The sequence below is a fragment of the Helianthus annuus genome, chromosome 13 (genome assembly GCF_002127325.2).
Source record: "Helianthus annuus cultivar XRQ/B chromosome 13, HanXRQr2.0-SUNRISE, whole genome shotgun sequence".
In the NCBI taxonomy this organism is placed as follows: Eukaryota; Viridiplantae; Streptophyta; class Magnoliopsida; order Asterales; family Asteraceae; genus Helianthus; species Helianthus annuus.
In genome coordinates, this window is record NC_035445.2 from 146435998 (window position 1) to 146456026 (window position 20029).

The 20029-nt window shown below is 42.8% G+C and overlaps 1 protein-coding gene across 1 annotated transcript; it reads left to right on the forward strand.

Annotated features, from left to right (window-relative positions):
• The first annotated feature begins 7028 nt into the window (after positions 1–7028).
• On the forward strand, positions 7029–11907 carry LOC110901896. The gene is made up of 3 exons (XM_022148657.1): positions 7029–8180; positions 8706–11360; positions 11467–11907. The coding sequence occupies exons 1-3, from the start codon at positions 7029–7031 to the stop codon at positions 11905–11907; spliced, it is 4248 nt and encodes a 1415-aa protein (XP_022004349.1).
• The last annotated feature ends 8122 nt before the right edge of the window (positions 11908–20029 follow it).

A 20029-nucleotide genomic window follows, 5' to 3' on the forward strand; every position in this document is an offset into this window, starting at 1 on the left:
CATGTAACACAGTACTGAAACATAAGCATCCAAAGTTTCTAAGATGAGATAAAGAGGGCCTAAAAGCAAACATCATTTCAAAAGGACTTTTACCATTCAATACAGAGGATGGCAACCTGTTAATAAGGTACACAGCAGTTAAAATGCAATCAGACCAAAATCTCAAAGGCAGACCTCCTTGAAACATCAAGGCTCGAGCAGTATTCAACAAATGTCTATGTTTTCTTTCTACAACTCCATTTTGTTGTGGAGTATAAGAACAAGTTGTTTGATGTAAAACCCCTTTGGTTTTTAAAAAACTATTCATTTGACTATTAACAAACTCTGTTCCATTATCACTTCTAACAACTTTAATTCTTTTCTTAAACTGAGTTAACACAAGCTCATAGAACACTTTAAAATTTTCTAAAACTTCAGTTTTACTAGTTAAAAAATAACACCAGACAGCTCTAGTAAAATCATCAACAATTGTTAAAAAATATTTGTAACCATCATAACTAGTTACTTTATAAGGACCCCACACATCTAAATGTATCAAATCTCCTACAGCCTTAGACTTGTGTTCACTGAGTGGAAAAGGAACTCTCACTTGTTTAGCCCTATGACACACATCACATGGACCATGTTCATTTGAATGTATTTTAAGACTTTGTTTCAATACTGCTAAAACCTGATCAGAAGGATGTCCTAGCCTACTATGCCAAGTAAAAGACTGAACAGAACTATTAAAGCAAGCATTAAACAAATTACCAGAATTGCCAACAAAATATAGACCACAATTTTGACTACCACTCATCAGGATTCTCTTTGAACTGGAATCCTGTAGAAGACAATTTGTTTCATTAAACACAACATTTACTTGATTATCTTTTGATAACCTAAACACAGACAACAAATTTACACTATATCCTGGCACATAAAAAACATCTTTTAGCACTAAGTCATTTGTTAATTTTATATCACCAATTTTCAAGACTTTAACATTAGTGCCATTAGGATGACTAACAGTTATATTAAATTCTGAAACATCAACACTGTTAATTAAATCTTTGTCTGTTCTAACCATGTGTTGACTTGCACCTGAGTCAACAATCCATCCACCCATATTAAACACAACAGAACTAGAACAACTAACAAAATTTGGAATATTAACAGACTCACCTCCTACATTTTGATTCTGACAATCTGAACCACCTTTTTCTCCAACTAAACTCAACAATTTTGCTATCTGTTCATTTGTAAAAGGAAAACCAGAACTACCCACAGAAGAAGTAACATTATTAACAGTATTACTTTTATTACCATTTGACATATTAGACCTTCCAGACTGACTTGGCTGATTATTATTACTTCTTCTTTTAAAACCAGGTGGATAACCTATAATTTCAAAACATCTATCCACCGTATGTCCCAACATGTTACAATGTGTGCACTTAAAATTGGAATTTGATCCCTTATTAAACCTTTTCTTTTGATCAACAGTCTGGTTAGTTTTAGACATAAAAGCAACATTTTGATTTTTTTGATCCAGTACTAGTTAACCTATGTGACTCTTCTCTAGATATAATAGAAAAAGCAACTTTAACAGTGGGTAAAGGTTCTCTTGTTAACAAATTGGTTCTCACAGACTGATACACATCATCTAACCCCATTAAAAATTGCATAAGCTTTATTAATGTTGAAAAATCATTGAAATCTTTTGCAGCCTGACAAGAACATGCTGAAAGATGCAACATAGCATCAAATTGTTTCCACATTGTGGTTAGTTTATTATAATACTCAGCAACTGAAGAACCATTTTGTGACACACAGTTAATCTTCTTATACAAATCATAAACAACAGACCCATCAACCCTATAGAAGGACTCTTTGAGGTCTGTCCAAACCTCTGATGCAAGTTTTGAAAAAACTTGCCCTAAGTACAGCTCTTCAGATATAGAGTTTAACAACCAAGTAAGCACCACGGAGTTGCACCTATCCCACTGACTAGCCAACACAGAATCATTCTCAGGTTTAACACACTTACCATCAATAAACCCATATTTATTTTTTGCCTCTAAAGCTAGTTTCATAGCACTTGACCACACTGAATAGTTTTCTGTCCCTTTTAGTTTTATGCTTACAATAGTTAGTGCACTAGAATCACTTGGGTGCAAATATAGTGGATCCCCTATATCTAGCTTACCAATTAAGGTCTGAGAAGTACTAGCCTCAGTATCAGCAGGTATTTTCACACAAGAACCACACAATCAATTATTCAAAACAAGAATATTACAAACAACAATCAATCACAAGAAAACAGACAGACACTCACACAGGCGAAACTGAGTCAGTGTCAAGACTCCAGGTTCATCACTCACAGGTGCCTGGACATGTCTTAACTCAGGAGCCTTTAACCTAAAACTCAACACGACAAACAAGATATGCAATAAACAATAGTAAACAAACAATATAACACACAAATTCAACAAATAAGGGTGCCGGTCCTCACTACCCCGACTTCAACTAGCCAACAAAATAAAGAACGAAGAACAAACAAGAAAGATCTTACAGAGGGTGCAATCTTCAAATAAGATCAGAACTATAGCCTTCACTTAGGGCTACAATTACTGATCAGAAAACCAGAAGATATTATAACCGGTCAGTTTGCCCTGTAACCTTCTTGGGTTACAGAGACCAACACGGCCTTCAACAGATCCAAATACCTCCGATCTTTTCTTCAAACCCTAGATTAGGGTTTCACCTTTACCAAGAACCTTCGATTCACACCAAGCGTTCCTGATAGCAAACCTTCAAACAAATCCCAGAATCAACAAACAAATCAGAGAAAACAACAACAAACAGCGGAAGAAAAAAAACTTTAAAACCGACAACAGATCAAGAGCCAAGAAAGCTCTGATACCATGTAAAAATGGTATAACCTTGACAACAAACAAGAACAAAAAGATATAGTGACAAAAGGTGACCAAAACTTTATTATTACCCAAACCAAAGGAAAAATCCCCCCAGAAACCCTAGATCTCACGAACAGTGAGATCTGTAACAATACAACAAAAGAGATGATCAACTGATGAATATCAGTTGATCTATACAACTGAACAATACAACGTTTAGATCTCACAAGAGATCTATCAAACACAAACACAGCAGATCACAACTGATCTGAACGAAACCCTAATCGTCTGATGGATGAGAGAGAGAACAGCAGCTTCCAGAATGATCACCACAAACTGTTGAAACTCTTTTATATTGAAAATATCTATATTTTCAATATAACCCTTCTAGAATCAAGATGAACCCATAAAGCCTTTGGATGTTACACTCCAACCCTCCAACTATTATAACTTGTACAAACGATATAACTGCACTTATGCAAACAATTAGTAACAACTTTATAAATAAAAAAGGAATGTTGCAACATGAATTAGTCATGTGCACATTTTATTTTAACAATATACATGCAAGTACTCAACACAAATAGGCTGTTATCTGTCAAAATGTCAAAATGCTGATGCGCAACACTTAAAAAATAGTCACTTTAATATTGTATTCATGCTCAGTGGCGGAACTACCCATTAAATTAGAGGTATCCAAAAAAAAATAAAAATTAACCATGTAATCATACAATATTAAAAAACGACAATAAATCAGTAAAATAAAACAAATACCTAATAGATGTGTCCTCTTTTTTTTTTCATAGCTTGAAATCGTTCTATCACTTCGTCGACTTTTACTATATGAAAAAATCTTTTTCGACTGCACAAACATTTAAAGAACTTCACATAAACATAAACCTATTGATTTTCATTAACAAAAAACTTACAAACAATAAGTAGGGCTGTAAACGAACCGAAGGTTCAGCGAACAATTCGTGAACCGTTCGGCGGGATGTTCGTTTATGTTCGTTCGTTTAATAAACGAACGAACATGAACAAGAAATTTCGTTCGATTAGTTAAATGAACGAACATGAACAGAGGTCTCTTTCGTTCGATTGTGTTCGTGAACGTTCGGTAAGGTGTTCGTGAACGTGTTCGTGAACATTCGTTGATTTTCATTTGTTTATGTTCATATGTTTGTGTTTTAATTGAAGATCTTTGTACTTTCTTATATTTTATTTGTACTTTTTATAATATTAAACTTTTATTTATTTTATTTCCTTAACAATTAAACTAGGAAACTCACTTTCACCTTGTTTATGCATCATTTTCCTTTCATTTCTCATTATTTACCTCCATGAATACGATCGACATCCGTTCCACAATAAGGGATTCAAGTTCGAGTGCTACTCTCTGGGCCATCTATCTTTATCCTTCGTCACGTTCGCCAAATTTATTTGTGTTCGTTTTGTTCGTGAACCGTTCGCGAACACGCTCATTTCCTTAATGAACAAGCACGGACATAAAATCTCGTTCGGTAAGTGTTCATGAACCGTTCGTGAACACATTTATTTCCTTAATGAACGAACACGAATAAGGCCTTGTTCGTGTTCGTTCGGTTCGTTTACAGCCGTCAATAAGTGAAACGCAAGTGCACGTACAAACAATAATAAAAACTTAACATAAACTTACTGATTTTCAGCAATTTCACTAGGAATAGCATCAAGGAAATGCAACGAGTTTACGGCTTTAGGGACGAATCGGGACGAATTGAAACGCAGGTGAGGTGCGACCGTGCGAGTTCAGAGCTGCAGGAGGTGAGATCGTTGGTTGCCTGGCTCTTGTTCTTTCTTTGTTTGAACTTCGACCTTTGGTTTTCCTGCGTCGTTACTGTTCCACTGCCGCCCCCATAATCAATATATAAATGGGCTTGTTTTATTATTATTTTGGGCCTTGGCCTAATAGGCTAGCTTAATAGGCTATTAACAATTATGTTTAGGCTTGTAAAAGAATTGGATTTACACTTTTTTTATACTATCCTATTTTTATGGTTAGGCGAATTTTTTTAGGGGTATCCTTTATATAAAAACGAAAAAAATAACGCTGCGAATACGGGGTTGAGCCGTAGCCCGTGCGACCACTACTTATTTGGTGGTTCCGCCCCTGTTCATGCCTATGGCGTTTAGGTTTTCGTTAAAAAAATGATGGGTAAATTACACTTTTTGTCCTTTATGTTTGTATCAGATTGCAATGGATACCCTTTAACTTCAATAATTACAGTCACAGTCCTTTTTTTGTTAAAAGCATTACACCCTAGGTCCTTTGGTCCTAACCATATTAATTTTTTTAGTTAGATCCAGTCATGTGCATTGCACATGAGGGTAAATTCGCCGTTTTAATATCTCAGGGACTATTTGTATAATTAACTTAAACTTTTGAACCAAAACTTAAAATAAACATTTACTCTTTAATGCCCCTACCGTCGCAACAACCAAACCACCACCATCAACCATTCAACCTATTCAACCAGATCATTTATGAACCAAAGAAAAAAAAATGAATCTTGGTTGAGTAATTTGCAAATAATTGAAAAGAATAACTAAAAGAAACAAACAAATGAACCGTAGGCATATAATTGAAACGAATACCTAAAAAGAAAAAAAAATAAACATATTTAGAACATGAAGAACAACACTCCCTTAAAATCCCCCCCCCTCCACACACACACAATTCACTCCCTCATTCGCCATGGCTTTCACCCTTCGATTCGTGAACATCCCAGATCTGTAAATCCATCTCGCCACTGAAAATCCCAAATCTGTAACATCAGGACAGAGATGAAGATGAGTGGGGATACGGTGGTGGTGTCTTGTCGGTGGGATACCTCTGTATGTTGAGGGAGTGGCCGCCGACAATGTGGAGGTATTGTTGTAGGTGGTGTGGTGGAGATGAAGAAAAAAATGGGTGGACTTGGAGATGAAGAAAGAAATGGGGCTGGAGTTATCTATATTGTTGTTATTTTTTAGTAAGTTTTTGTTTTTGTTTCTGAAGAGGTATGGTCCCAATTGCCCGCATACATGGCAAGGACCACACCACTTTTCCATCATACATGGCGCCCACATCAGCAAAATAATCCATAAGCTTCTGGAAAACATCAAGGTGGCACCAAAGATGCTCCACCCGACAAAAAGGACAACACGTGTCACCAGTCACCGAACGCCACATAGGCCTGCGACAAATCAGGGAGCAGAACTGACGACGCCAGAACAACGTTTCCAACATGGGCAAATGTGAGCGCGCCACGTGTACCACTACACAGGCCATGGCAGAGGAGACCAAGAGGATATTCCCCTTGGTCGGACAGCTGGCGCGTAACCACAACTGGCATGGCTGCTCCTCCCTCCTTCACCCTCCGGCTATAAATAGGACCCTTCATCATTCAGGTTGAATCATCTTACTCTCCATACTCACACACTCAACACACACTGTTTATTCCTCCTCAGAACAGTACTTATTCTCACGCCAGAGCCTGGTTAAGAGGAAAACCCCCATATTCCCCTCTTAACGAGACTAGCGGTGCTGCTGTTTTGTAGGATCCAGGCCATTTCTGCGAGTAAGAAAGGAGACTGAACCCCCAGAAGAAATAACCCCATAGATTAACCTTAGTGTTATTCTGTGTTTCATCATTGGCGCCATCCGCTTTTTGCAAAACCACCCTTATCTCTTTTCTTTTTGAAAAACACTCGTCAAAAATGGCTGAACAAAACCCTTCACACCAAGTGGACGGAGAAGTTTCTTCCTTTGAACTCGTTTCGGACACAGCACACGTCCAAAGGGGCCAAAGGAACGAAATCATCCAAGAAGGGCAGACAAACAATGATTTAACTAGTATTTTTGGAAGTGCCTCCAGGGTTGTTAGCCAAACTACAACTGGACCTACTTTCCAGCATCCAACGTGAATAATCACCCAAACATCAAATGGAGCCACTTTCCAACCTCCACCCGGGATAGTCCAACAAACACCCCCACCAGTGCAAACACCAAGCCATGGAGCTGGCCCCTCAGCCCCATCGGAACAAGCACAGTTGAATTTCTCTACACTTTTAGGGCTACCCGAAGGAAAAACTCTGGCTTCCTGGTATGCCGAACAGATGGCATCTATAAACCTCGTTTACACACAACTTAGCGCACAACAAGCCTTGCTCCAAGCACAAGCTAACCAGTCGGCATTTGTTACCCCACCGCAACGGTCTCTTAGTACACACACGACTCAGCAGATCAATGCGTGGAATTTACGCCCGGAGAAAGGACCTGTGCCAAACATCAGAAAGCCAAGCGCGCACGACACGCGAGACACTTATGGCGAAACAGAAAGCAATTATGTCCAAAACCCGCAAAGAAGGCCAATTCAAAGCCATTTGGGCGCGCGCAACATGAACACTGAATGGGACGATGGAGAAGACGACCCAACATACAAAGGGGAAAGCACAGTATTCAGCAGATTACATCCAGAACATGAATCATACAAACCAGCAAAACGCGTAGGAGACAACCCAAAGGCAGAGCATGACTACACTCTGAGCTATCGTCCATACGATATGGCTAAAAATTCAAAATTCATTAAGGAAATTGCCACGGCTGCTATAGACAAAACAAAATTGCCGCACAACGTGGGCAAATACAACGGCTTGACAGACCCGGATGATCATCTCCAAGTTTTTAATGGCGCGGGAGCAACAGGAGGATGGAATTTACCAACTTGGTGCCATCTCTTTGCTCAAACATTTGTGGGCGCAGCACGCATTTGGTTCGACAGCCTGCCAGCAGGAAGAATCAAATCATGGATCGACTTTCGAGAGAAGTTTCTCGCGCATTTCTCTCAGCAACGCAGAAACACTAGAGATCCAGCTGATTGTTTAAACATATGGCGCAAGGACCACGAAAGCGTGGAAGATTTCATCACTAGATATAACAAAGAATGTCTGGAAATCGGTGATGTAGGCGAGAAAATGATGCACGTGCACTTCATGAGAGCAGTCAAATGTGACGACCTAATCAAGCGGGTAAAGGGAAGAGATGGAGGACCCAAAGATTGGGAAACCTTTATTGAAGCCGCTAAGACCATTGCACAAACCGACAAACAGCTGACCGGTGATGATCACCGTCAGCGCGGATATAACCACAATGACCGGCACAACAAAAAGGGCAGAAGCCAACCATGGAAAGCGTCCGGTCATAGAGAAAGAAGCCCAGCAAGGGAGGATGCGCGCCACACAATCAATCACATAGCCCACCGGAAAGAGGTAAAAAGAGAAAACAGGGAGAAACAGTGGACACCACTAACAAAGACCCCTTCCGAAGTTCTGGCCACCGAAAATCATCAGTTCAAATCACCCCTACAAATGCGAAACAAGAGGGGTCAAGATCCCAACCTTTTCTGTGAATTTCACAAAGATACGGTCACTTAACCGACGACTGCTTCAGTCTAAAACAAGAAATAGAAAGGGCCTTGAGAGATGGAAAGCTCACCCACTTGGTAAAAGGTGGAAAGCGCGACTACCGCCAAATTCAAAGAAGAGAAGAAGGGCCAGATAACAAAAAAACTCCGAAAACTTGAAACCCACATAGTTCAAGGAGGTTCATGAAGGTCGAGAAAGAATTACAACAAGCGTACACAAGACGATTCGTGGCGCGAGAGGCAAGTTGTCTTTCCTATTGTAAGAGGAGGCCCAAGAGAAAGAAGGCCCATAGTAATCTCAGGAGTAATCGGTCACTACCAAACCGACTACATTTTCATTGATCCAGGGAGCACCGCGGACATCATATAGGAACAATGTTTCAATCAATTCGACCAAGTCGACAAGACGCGCTTAGAACCAGTCGATTACCCACTCACTGGCTTCTACAATGAGGCCGTCTTTCCTTTCGGACAAATATCGTTTCCGGTGTTACTCTCGGATGGAAGAAATTCAAGAACCGAAGAAGTCACATTTATGGTGTTACCCGCGCACTCAAGACACGATATCCTCCTAGGAAGAGAGTCTCAAGGAGATTTCAGTATGATTTGCTCAGGTCCACATTCAGCGGTAGGATTCCCAACAGAAACGGGGGTAGCAATAATATACGCAAGCAAAGAAGTCTTAGCAACAGATGAGGTCAGACTTGCAAAAGCAAGTAAGCCAGCACCACGCACAGAAGCAGAAAAATGGGTATTGAACAGCGCATACCTAGAGCAAACAGTTACCTTAGGACCCGCAATGTCTGATCTAACACGCGCAACACTAAAAAAGCTTCTGTTCCAAAACATGGATGTGTTTGCCTGGACACCAGCTGACATGGTGGGAGTTCCATGGAACATAGCAGAACATCGACTAAACGTCTCAGAAGAAGCAAAACCGGTGGTGCATGCCAAGCGCCACTTGGGAGATATAAAGCACGATGCTATGAAAGAACAGGTGATGGAGTTGTTAAATGTGGGAATCATCAGAGAAGTCAGATACCAAACATGGGTAGCAAGCCCGGTAATGGTACAGAAGCCAAATGGTAGTTGGAGAATGTGTGTCGATTACAAGGATTTAAACAAAGCATGTCCGCGTGACTGTTACGCTTTACCAGACATTGATGAAAAAATCGACTCACTGGCAACATTCAGATGGAAGTGCTTCCTTGACTGCTACAAAGGGTACTACCAAGTCCAAATGGCCATCCAAGACGAAGATAAAACCGCATTCCGCACACCGACAGGGCTATACTGTTACACCAAAATGCCTTTCGGTTTAAAGAATGCAGGGGCCACTTACCAAAGATTGATGAATGAAACGTTCAAAGACGCCATCGGCAACTACATAGAAGTATACATGGACGAGTTAGTGATTATGAGCAAAGAAGAAAGTTTGATGCTGGTAAATATCCAGAAGACATTTGACACGCTGCGCGGTGTGAGTATCAAGCTGAACCCAGCGAAATGTTCTTTCGGCATGGAAGAAGGGAAATTCCTGGGCTTCATCGTTACAAAAGATGGTTTCAAAGTGAATCCTGAGAAAGTTCAAGCAATCGAAAGAATGCCTTCCCCATCAACCATGAAAGAGATGCAAAAATTGGCAGGACGCCTAGCAGCACTGAATCGCTTCCTGGCCAATCACGCAGCTAAGTCTTTCCCGTTCATCAAAACACTCCGTAATTGCATGAAGAAAAGCCAGTTTCAGTGTACTCCGGAAGCTGAGAGCGCATTCCGCGAGATGAAAGATTGCCTCATCAAATTGTCAACGTTGACTGCACCAATCAAGGGGGAACCTTTGGTGCTATATTTATCAGCTTCTGACAGAGCAGTGGGAGCAGTGTTACTCGTTGATCGTCAAGGTGTCCAAACACCAGTTTACTATGTGTCCCGAACCTTGACCGACCCAGAAACTCGGTACGCCATCATGGAGAAACTAGTACTTGCATTGATCCGTGCGTCAAGACGGCTGCGAATGTACTTTGCTAACCACGTCATCCACGTGTTAACAAACTACAACATCAGCAACATCTTCACAAGACCACAAATTTCAGGAAGACTAGCGAAATGGGCAATAGAACTTGGAGGCCATAATGTGGTCTTCAGGCCAAGACCAGCTATCAAGGGCCAAGTGCTAGCAGACTTCATGACAGAAGTGCCTGACGACAAGGATCGAGAATGTAAGGCAATGGAAAAAGCTGAGAAACAGCAAGTAGAAGAACCGTGGCTACTATACACAGACGGCGCGTCTAACGAAGATGGCGCAGATGCAGGGCTTCGACTGGTGAGCCCTGATAATCACGAATTCACCTACGCCATACGTTTGGATTTCAAAAGCACGAACAATGAAGCCGAATATGAAGCTTTCCTTGCTGGTTTAAGATTAGCAATCAAAATGGGGGTCAAACACATCGAGGCGCTCGTAGACTCCATGTTAGTAGCCGGGCAAATCAATGGACAATATGAGGCCAAAGGAGATCTAATGGCCCTGTACCTGAATCAAGCAAAGACATTGCTGCAAACCTTCTATTCCTACAAGGTGCACCACATCAACAGAAGCGAGAACAAACCGGCAGACACACTAAGTAAGCTCGCATCAACAAGTTTTCAGCACCTAGCAAAGGACGTGCGCATAGAAGTTTTGAGTAACCCATCAGTGCCGCTAAGGGAAGTAAGCGTCATCCAAGTAGGAACAATGTCATGGATGACTCCAATAATCACATACCTTCGATCCGGGATACTCCCGGAGAACAAAGCTGAAGCGAGGAAAATCCAGTACAAAGCTGAACATTATCAGATGGCTGATGGAATTTTATACCGAAAGTCATACCTTGGGCCGTTGTTGAGATGTGTTGACCCCGAAGACGCGAACTATTTGATCAGAGAAATACACGAAGGAATCTGTGGTATACACGCCGGGCCGAGAATGGTGGTGGCAAAAGTGATGAACGTCGGGTACTACTGGCCCGGGATGCATTTAGACGCGGTAAAAGAGTTGAGGAAATGCAGCGGATGCCAAAGACATGCGCCCAAGACGATACGCCCCAAAAAACGAATTGGTACCAGTCACAACTGCATGGCCTTTTCAACAGTGGGGAATAGATATGGTTGGCCCTTTCCCCGAAGCCCCAGGCGCTGTCAAATTCATAATAGTCGCAGTCGACGGTTTCACAAAGTGGGTAGAGGCAAAGGCACTTGCATCGACCACCTCCACTGTCGTTAAAAGATTCATATGGGAACAAATCATATGCCGATTCGGGTTGCCACTCAAAATCTTCACCGACAACGGAACAAACTTTGCCGCAGACGATCTTCAACAATGGTTCAGAGAATTACACATTGAGCACACCTTCTCATCGGTCGCGCACCCGCAGGGGAATGGTCAAGTGGAAGCAGTTAACAAGAGCATTGTTGATGGTATCAAGGCAAGATTGGGAGAAAAAAAAAGAGGCTGGGTTGACGAACTACCCAGCATATTATGGGCCCACATAACAATGCCGAAGACAAGCAACGGAGAAACACCGTTCAGCTAAGTATATGGGTCCGAGGCAGTGATACCGGCAGAGATAGGATTGTCGTCACCACGAATGCTCTCCATGAACCTGATCAACAATGAAGAAGAAAGGAGGATCGACCTAGACCTCCTAAAAGAAAGGAGAGAGATGGCGGCAATCAACGAAGCAAAGTACAAAACGAAGTTGGAGAAGTATTATAACTCCAAAGTCCGAGTCTGCACCTTCAATCCAGGAGATTACGTCCTAAGGGATAACGAGGCTTAAAAATGCAGAAAGACCCGGAAAATTGGCTCCCAAATGGGAAGGCCCATATGTTATAGACGTAGTGCTCGGAAAGGGTGCTTACAAGCTACGCACCATTGACAACAAGGAGGTTCCACAAACTTGGAATGCTCAACAGCTGAGAAGGTGTTACATGTAAAAGAGTTATGTAATTGCAATGGCTGAATCGGCGACACATTTATCGTAATACAAGAAGTGTTTGGCTATCTTTATATCATGCAAATTTCTCGTCACAACTGCATATATTACTTTGGGCGTACACAAAAACACCAATGGCTCGACCATAGGAAACGTTGTATACCTCCAAGGCTCGTCACAACCAAGTGCACAGCTGGGTCAGAAACACAACCAAAGCCTATAAAACGCCAAAACAAAACTTCGTGCCCACACAAACACGAAAATAATCGATAGCATGGTAAGTAAACATTGTAAGGCTCTAAAAGTTGAACACAGCTGAGCCCACACAATAACCTGTAATTCGATCACTTCGTAGTCACAAACCAACCCGCGCACATATACGACAGAACAAACGTTGTAGTTAACACAACATAACCTGTCAGCGCCATCATTCATTCGTGACACCTAATCAAAGTAATTTTACATGCACATATTATGACGATAACAAAATTCGCATAAAACAAAGGCAAATATTAACATAACAAACGTCAAGCATAGTCAACAGTTCACAAACAAAACAGGTAAGCAAAAATTAAAATTGTTCACAGAGTTGTCAAATGATTACAAGGCCGTCTAAGGCCATACGCGGCATGCAAGCCGGAATCCTTCACTCAGGATGGCTGGTCCCAGCACCTCCAGCCGCATCACCTTCATCACCAAGAGCCTTCTTCAATAAGGCGACACCATCCGGCTTCCGGGATAGCTTCTGAGCAGCCTTAACAACGGCAAACTCCAGAGACACAAACTCCTTGCGCTTGGCAGCATAATCACCATCACAGTCCTCTTTGTAAAGCTCGAAGTGGTAATCCTTTTCATTATTGACAGCCACAGCTTTACCCTCAGAATAGCCATACTTTCGACCACTATTGTACCCCGCTTGCCCCAGCTCAAACATGTAGGTAGCAAGCTCACGAGAATTAACTATACGATCCGCAATCTGCAATATACAACAATGTGAGAGGAAAAGTAATATAACAAGCGAAAAGCAAAATAAACAAAGGGACTTACCAAAGGTGTGACACTCTAGGTTTTCCCGAGTAACCCTTTTGTATTAACATGGTGTCTATATACGTTATTAAATGAAAGTGCATGTTATCTTGATGTTCTATGTGATCCTTTTGCTAAGTATGTATACGTAGTATATATATATATATATATATATATATATATATATATGTATAAATACTAGTGGGCCGAGACCATGACTCGCGACCACTCGGTCTCGAGTGAACCGTAGATAGTTGGGGCCGGTTGGGCCACAAACTCCCTTAGCCCACTCGGAACCTTAGTAGGGTGCACCACCCAAACCGAGTATAAAATCCATGTCCAAGCCAACTTTCCCTCACTTCCATCATTCTCCCACACTCACTCCCACACATACACACTCCTTCACTCTCTCTCACTTAAACCCCAACAAGCAAGCTCATATATCTCTCTCTCCGATTCAATCGGCGGCAACAAGGAGCCTCGGTCAAGCTTATCATCATCACTCGGACACTTCATTTCTCACTTTCTTCCTTGACCTGGTGCTTTCTCTCAACCTGTTAGCATTTTTGATATTCACTAGGTGTTTATGTGTATAATAGTGCTATTTGCTTTGAATGATTGAAATGATGGATGAAATATGTGAGCTCTTAATATTTGAATAATGAATGATTGATAGTGTAGGGTGTTTATGATCATCCGATTTATGTTAATATTATAGGTCAAATGTGTCATAGTGTTTAGAATGAATGTTACATGATTGTTGCTTGTGAAATGCATGTTTGGGTGTGTTGAAGGTTTATTGATTTGCTTCTAAGTCCACATGAATAAATCGGTGAATCATAGTGAATGTGTTGGTTAAATAATCAAGTTATGAAAACCCTTAAATGATGAACATATGATGAATATGTGTTGAATGTGTTTGAATGTTATTACAAATATTTGAAAAACTTGTTGTTTGATCCATTTTGGTTAATTGTTAGACAAGGGAACATGTTTGTGAGACCTCATTGGATAGTACATAAAATCATGAAATCAGAATTCTGTTGGATAGTACAATTCGGGCAGATGTATCAGAATTCAGCAGGCAAACGAGTCGAGACCACTGGCTTCGACTCGAGACCATGAAGCTACAACTCGAGACCGCAACGGTTGCGACTCGAGACCTAGACCAAGCAACTCAAAACAGACTTCAGGGACTCGAGACCATCAAGGTCTCGACTCGAGACCACACCGTGATAACTCGAGATGGGACTCGAAACCTCTGAGGTTGCGAGTCATACCTGCACCACTCGAGACCAACCATTACAACTCGAGACCTCCTGGTTGCGACTCGAGACCGCATGTTCTCGAGTCGAGACCACCTTGTCTCGACTGGGCTGCTCACTTTAGTTATTGGGCCACAACGTAATTTGTTTGGGCTGCCTATTTAACAGAACTATGTATTAGTTGTTACTGTTGACTGATCCAATAGTAGAGCAGGCCCAATAACTCAACATGTAACTGTATGCATTCTATGTGTTAGATTCTAGTAGGATATACATGATTACTTGTACCCCCAAACCTGACCTATACTGGTAACCATGTTAGGACGTGGTGGCCAGCAAGTTTGACCAAGTAAGCTAATCTGCCGAGCAACCCAAGGTGAGTTCACAACTTAAAGCATGCGTTCCCGGTGGATTGGGAAACGGAACTAAAACAACACTATCCCCTTGTGAGGGATACAAACTTACTTTTCTTCCCCTGTTACTGGGAACTCTTAGTTAATTACTGTTTATACGGGATGCAACGGGCAACACTAAACGAAACTCTATCACTTAAGTCCCTACTACTTAATACCGATTAGTCGTCAGGGCCAGGCGAACGGGGTATTAGTTGATAGCGCTATTTAGGTCTTACCAGCCTCACACCGTGCCCGTGTATGGGATCGGGAGTGAACTAATAGACTCTGGCAAATCCGTCAATGATGATAGAACATTGACAAACGGGGTACTTTACGGAAACGTACGGTCACATGAAGTATTCGGTATTGGAAAAACAGTTTAGTCGCTTACTTATGGGGTAGCTCCCCATGGCATGCATAAATGGGTAACTTAACTAGTGAAACAAGTTTTTGGTAATTAAAAACTGGACAACTCGTGAACTCGCCAACATTTTTGTTGACACTCTACTGCATGCTTTGCAGGTACCCAGTGACTCAGGAGCTTGCTACTTGGGGATGTGTAGTGGTCGTCTCACCCATGTGTTGGGTTCCAAACAAACTTGAATTAAGATCTTGATTTAAACTATTTTGTCTATGCTTCCGCTACTTGTCTGAACTATTACTTAAACTTAAAACTTTTGAACTTTGACTATGATATTTGCTAACCTTGAGGTTGGTGAGTAATACTTATGCTATTAATTGAATTGCTCAGTATAATTGGTGGCTGGATCCTGGTCAGTCACGCCTCCAAGCGGTGGTACTCCGCAAGTGGATTTTGGGGGTGTGACAGATTGGTATCAGAGCCATTGGTTATAGTGAACATGGTTTTAAAAAGGGGAATCTTTTTGAGAAAAACCAAACTATAACCCGTGACTCATGACGACACTACACTCCAAGTGCAAGGCTCAACCCATTAGACCTCATCGCTCGAACTAGTATCTACTTGCTTGCTTGCTTTATGCTTTCTGTTCTGCTATACGTACTAGTGTGCCTAGTTAGATAGATACACCTCCCTCTTCCATCTCATTCTCGCTATACTACGACATCACACTCATACTATGTTTTCTGGTTATGAAGACAATGAGTGGACGCGGAAGAGGAAATGTTAACATGACTCAGGCTCAGTTCACTAACCTGATCAACACAGTGGCTGCAGCTTTCGCAGCTCACCCTGGAGGTAAACTCGTTATCCTAGGATGTTTAGGTCCTACCGCCGCATCGTCTTTTCACCCCTAAACCTATTCGCTTAGCTTCTCACCACTGTCAGCATGCACCTGCGCAACCACACGCGTGTACTTTCAAAACCTTCATGGATTGCAAACCTCTCCCATTCAATGGCACTGAGGGTGCCATAGGTCTTCTGCACTGGATTGAGAAAGTCGATGCCGTCTTTGCTGTCTGTGAGTGTCCCCGTGCGAATTGGGTGAAGTTTGCTACAAGTACGCTCGAAGGAAACGCGCTTTCCTGGTGGAAGGCGCAAATTCGGATGTTTGGTTTGGAAACTGCTAATGCTACTGCGTCGGAGGATTTCAAGGACATGATTAAGGAGGAATATTGTCACAGGGATGACATCCACAAACTCGAGAACGAGTACTTTGAGCTTAAGATGGTTGGGTCAGAGATTGAGACCTACACCAAACTGTCCAACGACTATGCTGCTCTTTGCCCAAACATGTCTCGACCTATGTACCGAAGGGTCGAATTGTACATCAAGGGTTTGGCCCCAGAAATTTGAAGCCATGTGACCTCAGCCAACCTCACTACCATTCAGCCCGTCGTCCGTCTTGCTCACAAACTCACTGATCAGGCTGTGGAACAGGGCAAGTTGCCCAAAAGGATCAGTGCCACTGATGGAACTTCTGGTGATAACAAGCGTAAGTGGGAAGGAAACCAAAGCAAGGATGCTAACCCCACTCAGGCCCTGACTCAGCAAAGGAAAACTGAAAACAACAAGGGCTCCCAGCAACAGGGTGGCTATCGAGGGAACCACCCCAAGTGTAACAAGTGTAACCGACATCACAGCGGGCCATGTGGCAAAAGTCAGTGTCAGCGATGCAACAAGATGGGGCATGAAGCCAAAGATTGTAGGAGTCAGTTCCCATCCAGGCAGAATCAGCAACAACCACAACAACAACAGCAGCAAGGAAATAACCGTGGGTGCTACAAATGTGGAGCAACGGGGCACATGCGAAGGGATTGCCCTGAACTAAACCAGAACCGCAACAACAACCAGGGAGCGGGGAACAACGATCAGAACAACAATGCTGGGAATGGTGCAAGAGGAAGGGCTTTTGTGATTGGAGCTGGAGAAGCAAGGAATAACCCCAACGTCGTAGCGGGTAAGTTCCTACTCGATGATCGCTATGTTTCTATATTATTTGATTCTGGAGCCGATGCTAGTTATGTATCCCTACATATTAGTAAGAAACTTAAGCACCCGCCTGCGTTACTATGTTCTAAACACATCGTCGAGTTAGCTAATGGTAGAAACATCGAGGCCTCACATGTGATCCATGACTGCAAGCTAGTATTGTCTGGTCAGACGTTTAGCATCGATCTCTTCCCTATTGCTCTTGGAAGCTTCGACGTCGTCATCGGTATGGATTGGTTATCCAAACATCGCGCGGAAATCCTCTGTCAAGAGAAAATGGTTCGCATTCCCCGCCGTTCTGGCAAACCCCTCACCGTACAAGGTGACAAAGGCGGAGAAGTCACATGCATCATCTCGTTCTTAAAGGCCCATAAGTGTTTACAAAAGGGGCACACCGCTATCTTAGCACTTGTCACCAACACACAGGAAAAGGAAAAGAGGATTGAAGATTTTCCAGTGGTATGCGACTACCCCGAGGTGTTCCCTGAAGAACTACCTGGACTCCCTCCCCACCGTCAGGTCGAATTCCAAATCGAGCTAGCTCCCGGAGCGGCGCCTATAGCGCGTGCGCCTTATCGACTAGCCCCCGCAGAACTGAAGGAACTCTCTACGCAACTACAGGAACTATTGGATAAAGGATTTATCCTTCCTAGTTCGTCGCCCTAGGGAGCACCAGTGCTCTTTGTTAAGAAGAAGGATGGCACATTCCGAATGTGCATCGACTATCGTGAACTGAACAAGGTTACCATCAAGAATCGCTACCCTCTCCCGCGTATCGACGATCTGTTCGATCAATTGCAAGGATCGAGCTACTACTCTAAGATCGACCTACGATCGGGCTATCATCAGCTAAGAGTCCGTAATGAAGACATCTCCAAAACTGCATTCAGAACTCGCTATGGTCATTACGAATTCCTTGTCATGCCCTTTGGAATGACTAACGAGCCTGCGGTTTTCATGGACCTCATGAACCGAGTGTGCAAGCCTTACCTCGACAAATTCGTAATTGTGTTTATCGACGACATCCGGATCTACTCGAAAAGCCAAGAAGAGCATGAACAGCATCTACGCCTTATCCTCGAACTCCTTCGCAATGAGCAACTGTACGCCAAGTTCTCGAAATGTGACTTCTGGCTTCGAGAAGTCCATTTCCTTGGGCACGTGGTCAATAAGGACGGAATTCACGTCGACCCAGCTAAGATCAACTCTATAAAGAATTGGCCTACCCCTAAGACTCCGACCGAAGTTTGTCAATTCTTGGGATTGGCAGGATACTATCGTAGATTTATCAAGGGATTCTCGAAGATTGCTCAGCCTCTCACGGCTCTCACTCAAAAGGGTATTGCTTACAAATGGAATGAAGCTCAAGAATCCGCATTTCAGAAGCTAAAGGACAACCTCTGTAGTGCTCCTATTCTCTCGTTACCTGAAGGTACCGACGACTTTGTGGTTTACTGCGACGCGTCTATTCACGGGCTCGGTTGCGTGTTAATGCAACGCGAGAAAGTTATTGCCTACGCCTCTCGACAACTTAAGACTCACGAAAGGAACTACACTACGCATGACTTGGAACTGGGAGCAGTGGTTTTTGCTCTTAAGATATGGAGACATTACCTGTACGGTACCAGATGCACTATTTACACCGATCACAGGAGTCTCGAGCATATCTTCAAGCAAAAGGAATTAAACATGCGACAATGTCGATGGGTCGAACTCTTGAATGATTATGAATGCGCAATCAAGTACCATCAGGGCAAGGCCAATGTCGTGGCAGACGCCCTCAGCCGAAAAGACACTGCGCCTAAACGCGTGCGAGCGCTACAACTTACCATCCAGTCCAACCTCCCAACTCAGATTCGAAATGCTCAGGTTGAAGCTCTGAAACCGGAGAACATCAGGGCTGAGTCCTAGCGAGGATCGAGGCAGCGATTAGAACAAAAAGAAGATGGCGCATACTATGCGAGATGGCGCATTTGGGTTCCACTCTATGGAGACCTACGTGAACTGGTGATGGACGAAGCACATAAGTCCCGCTACTCAGTACATCCTGGTTCGGATAAGATGTACCACGACTTAAGGACTACATATTGGTGGCCTGGCATGAAAGCCCACATAGCAACATATGTCAGCAAATGTTTGACTTGCGCAAGAGTCAAGACAGAGACCAGAAACCAGCAGGCCTACTCCAACAACCAGAAATCCCGAAATGGAAATGGGAGCAAATTTCCATGGATTTCGTCACTGGCCTACCTAGATCCCAACGCGGGAATGATACTATTTGGGTGATAGTAGATCGATTGACCAAGTCTGCACACTTTTTGGCCATTAAGGAAATAGACAAGTTTTCTACCTTGGCAGAGGTTTACTTAATGGAAGTGGTTTCGAGGCACGGGGTGCCAACTTCCATTATTTCCGACCGAGACGCTCGTTTTACTTCGGAGTTGTGGCAAGCTATGCACAAATCCTTTGGCTCACGTTTGGACATGAGCACCGCTTATCACCCACAAACGGATGGGCAGTCTGAACGCACCATCCAAACCCTGGAAGACATGCTTAGAGCATGTGTGATCGATTTTGGCAAGAATTGGGAGAAGCATCTACCGCTAGTGGAATTCTCCTACAAT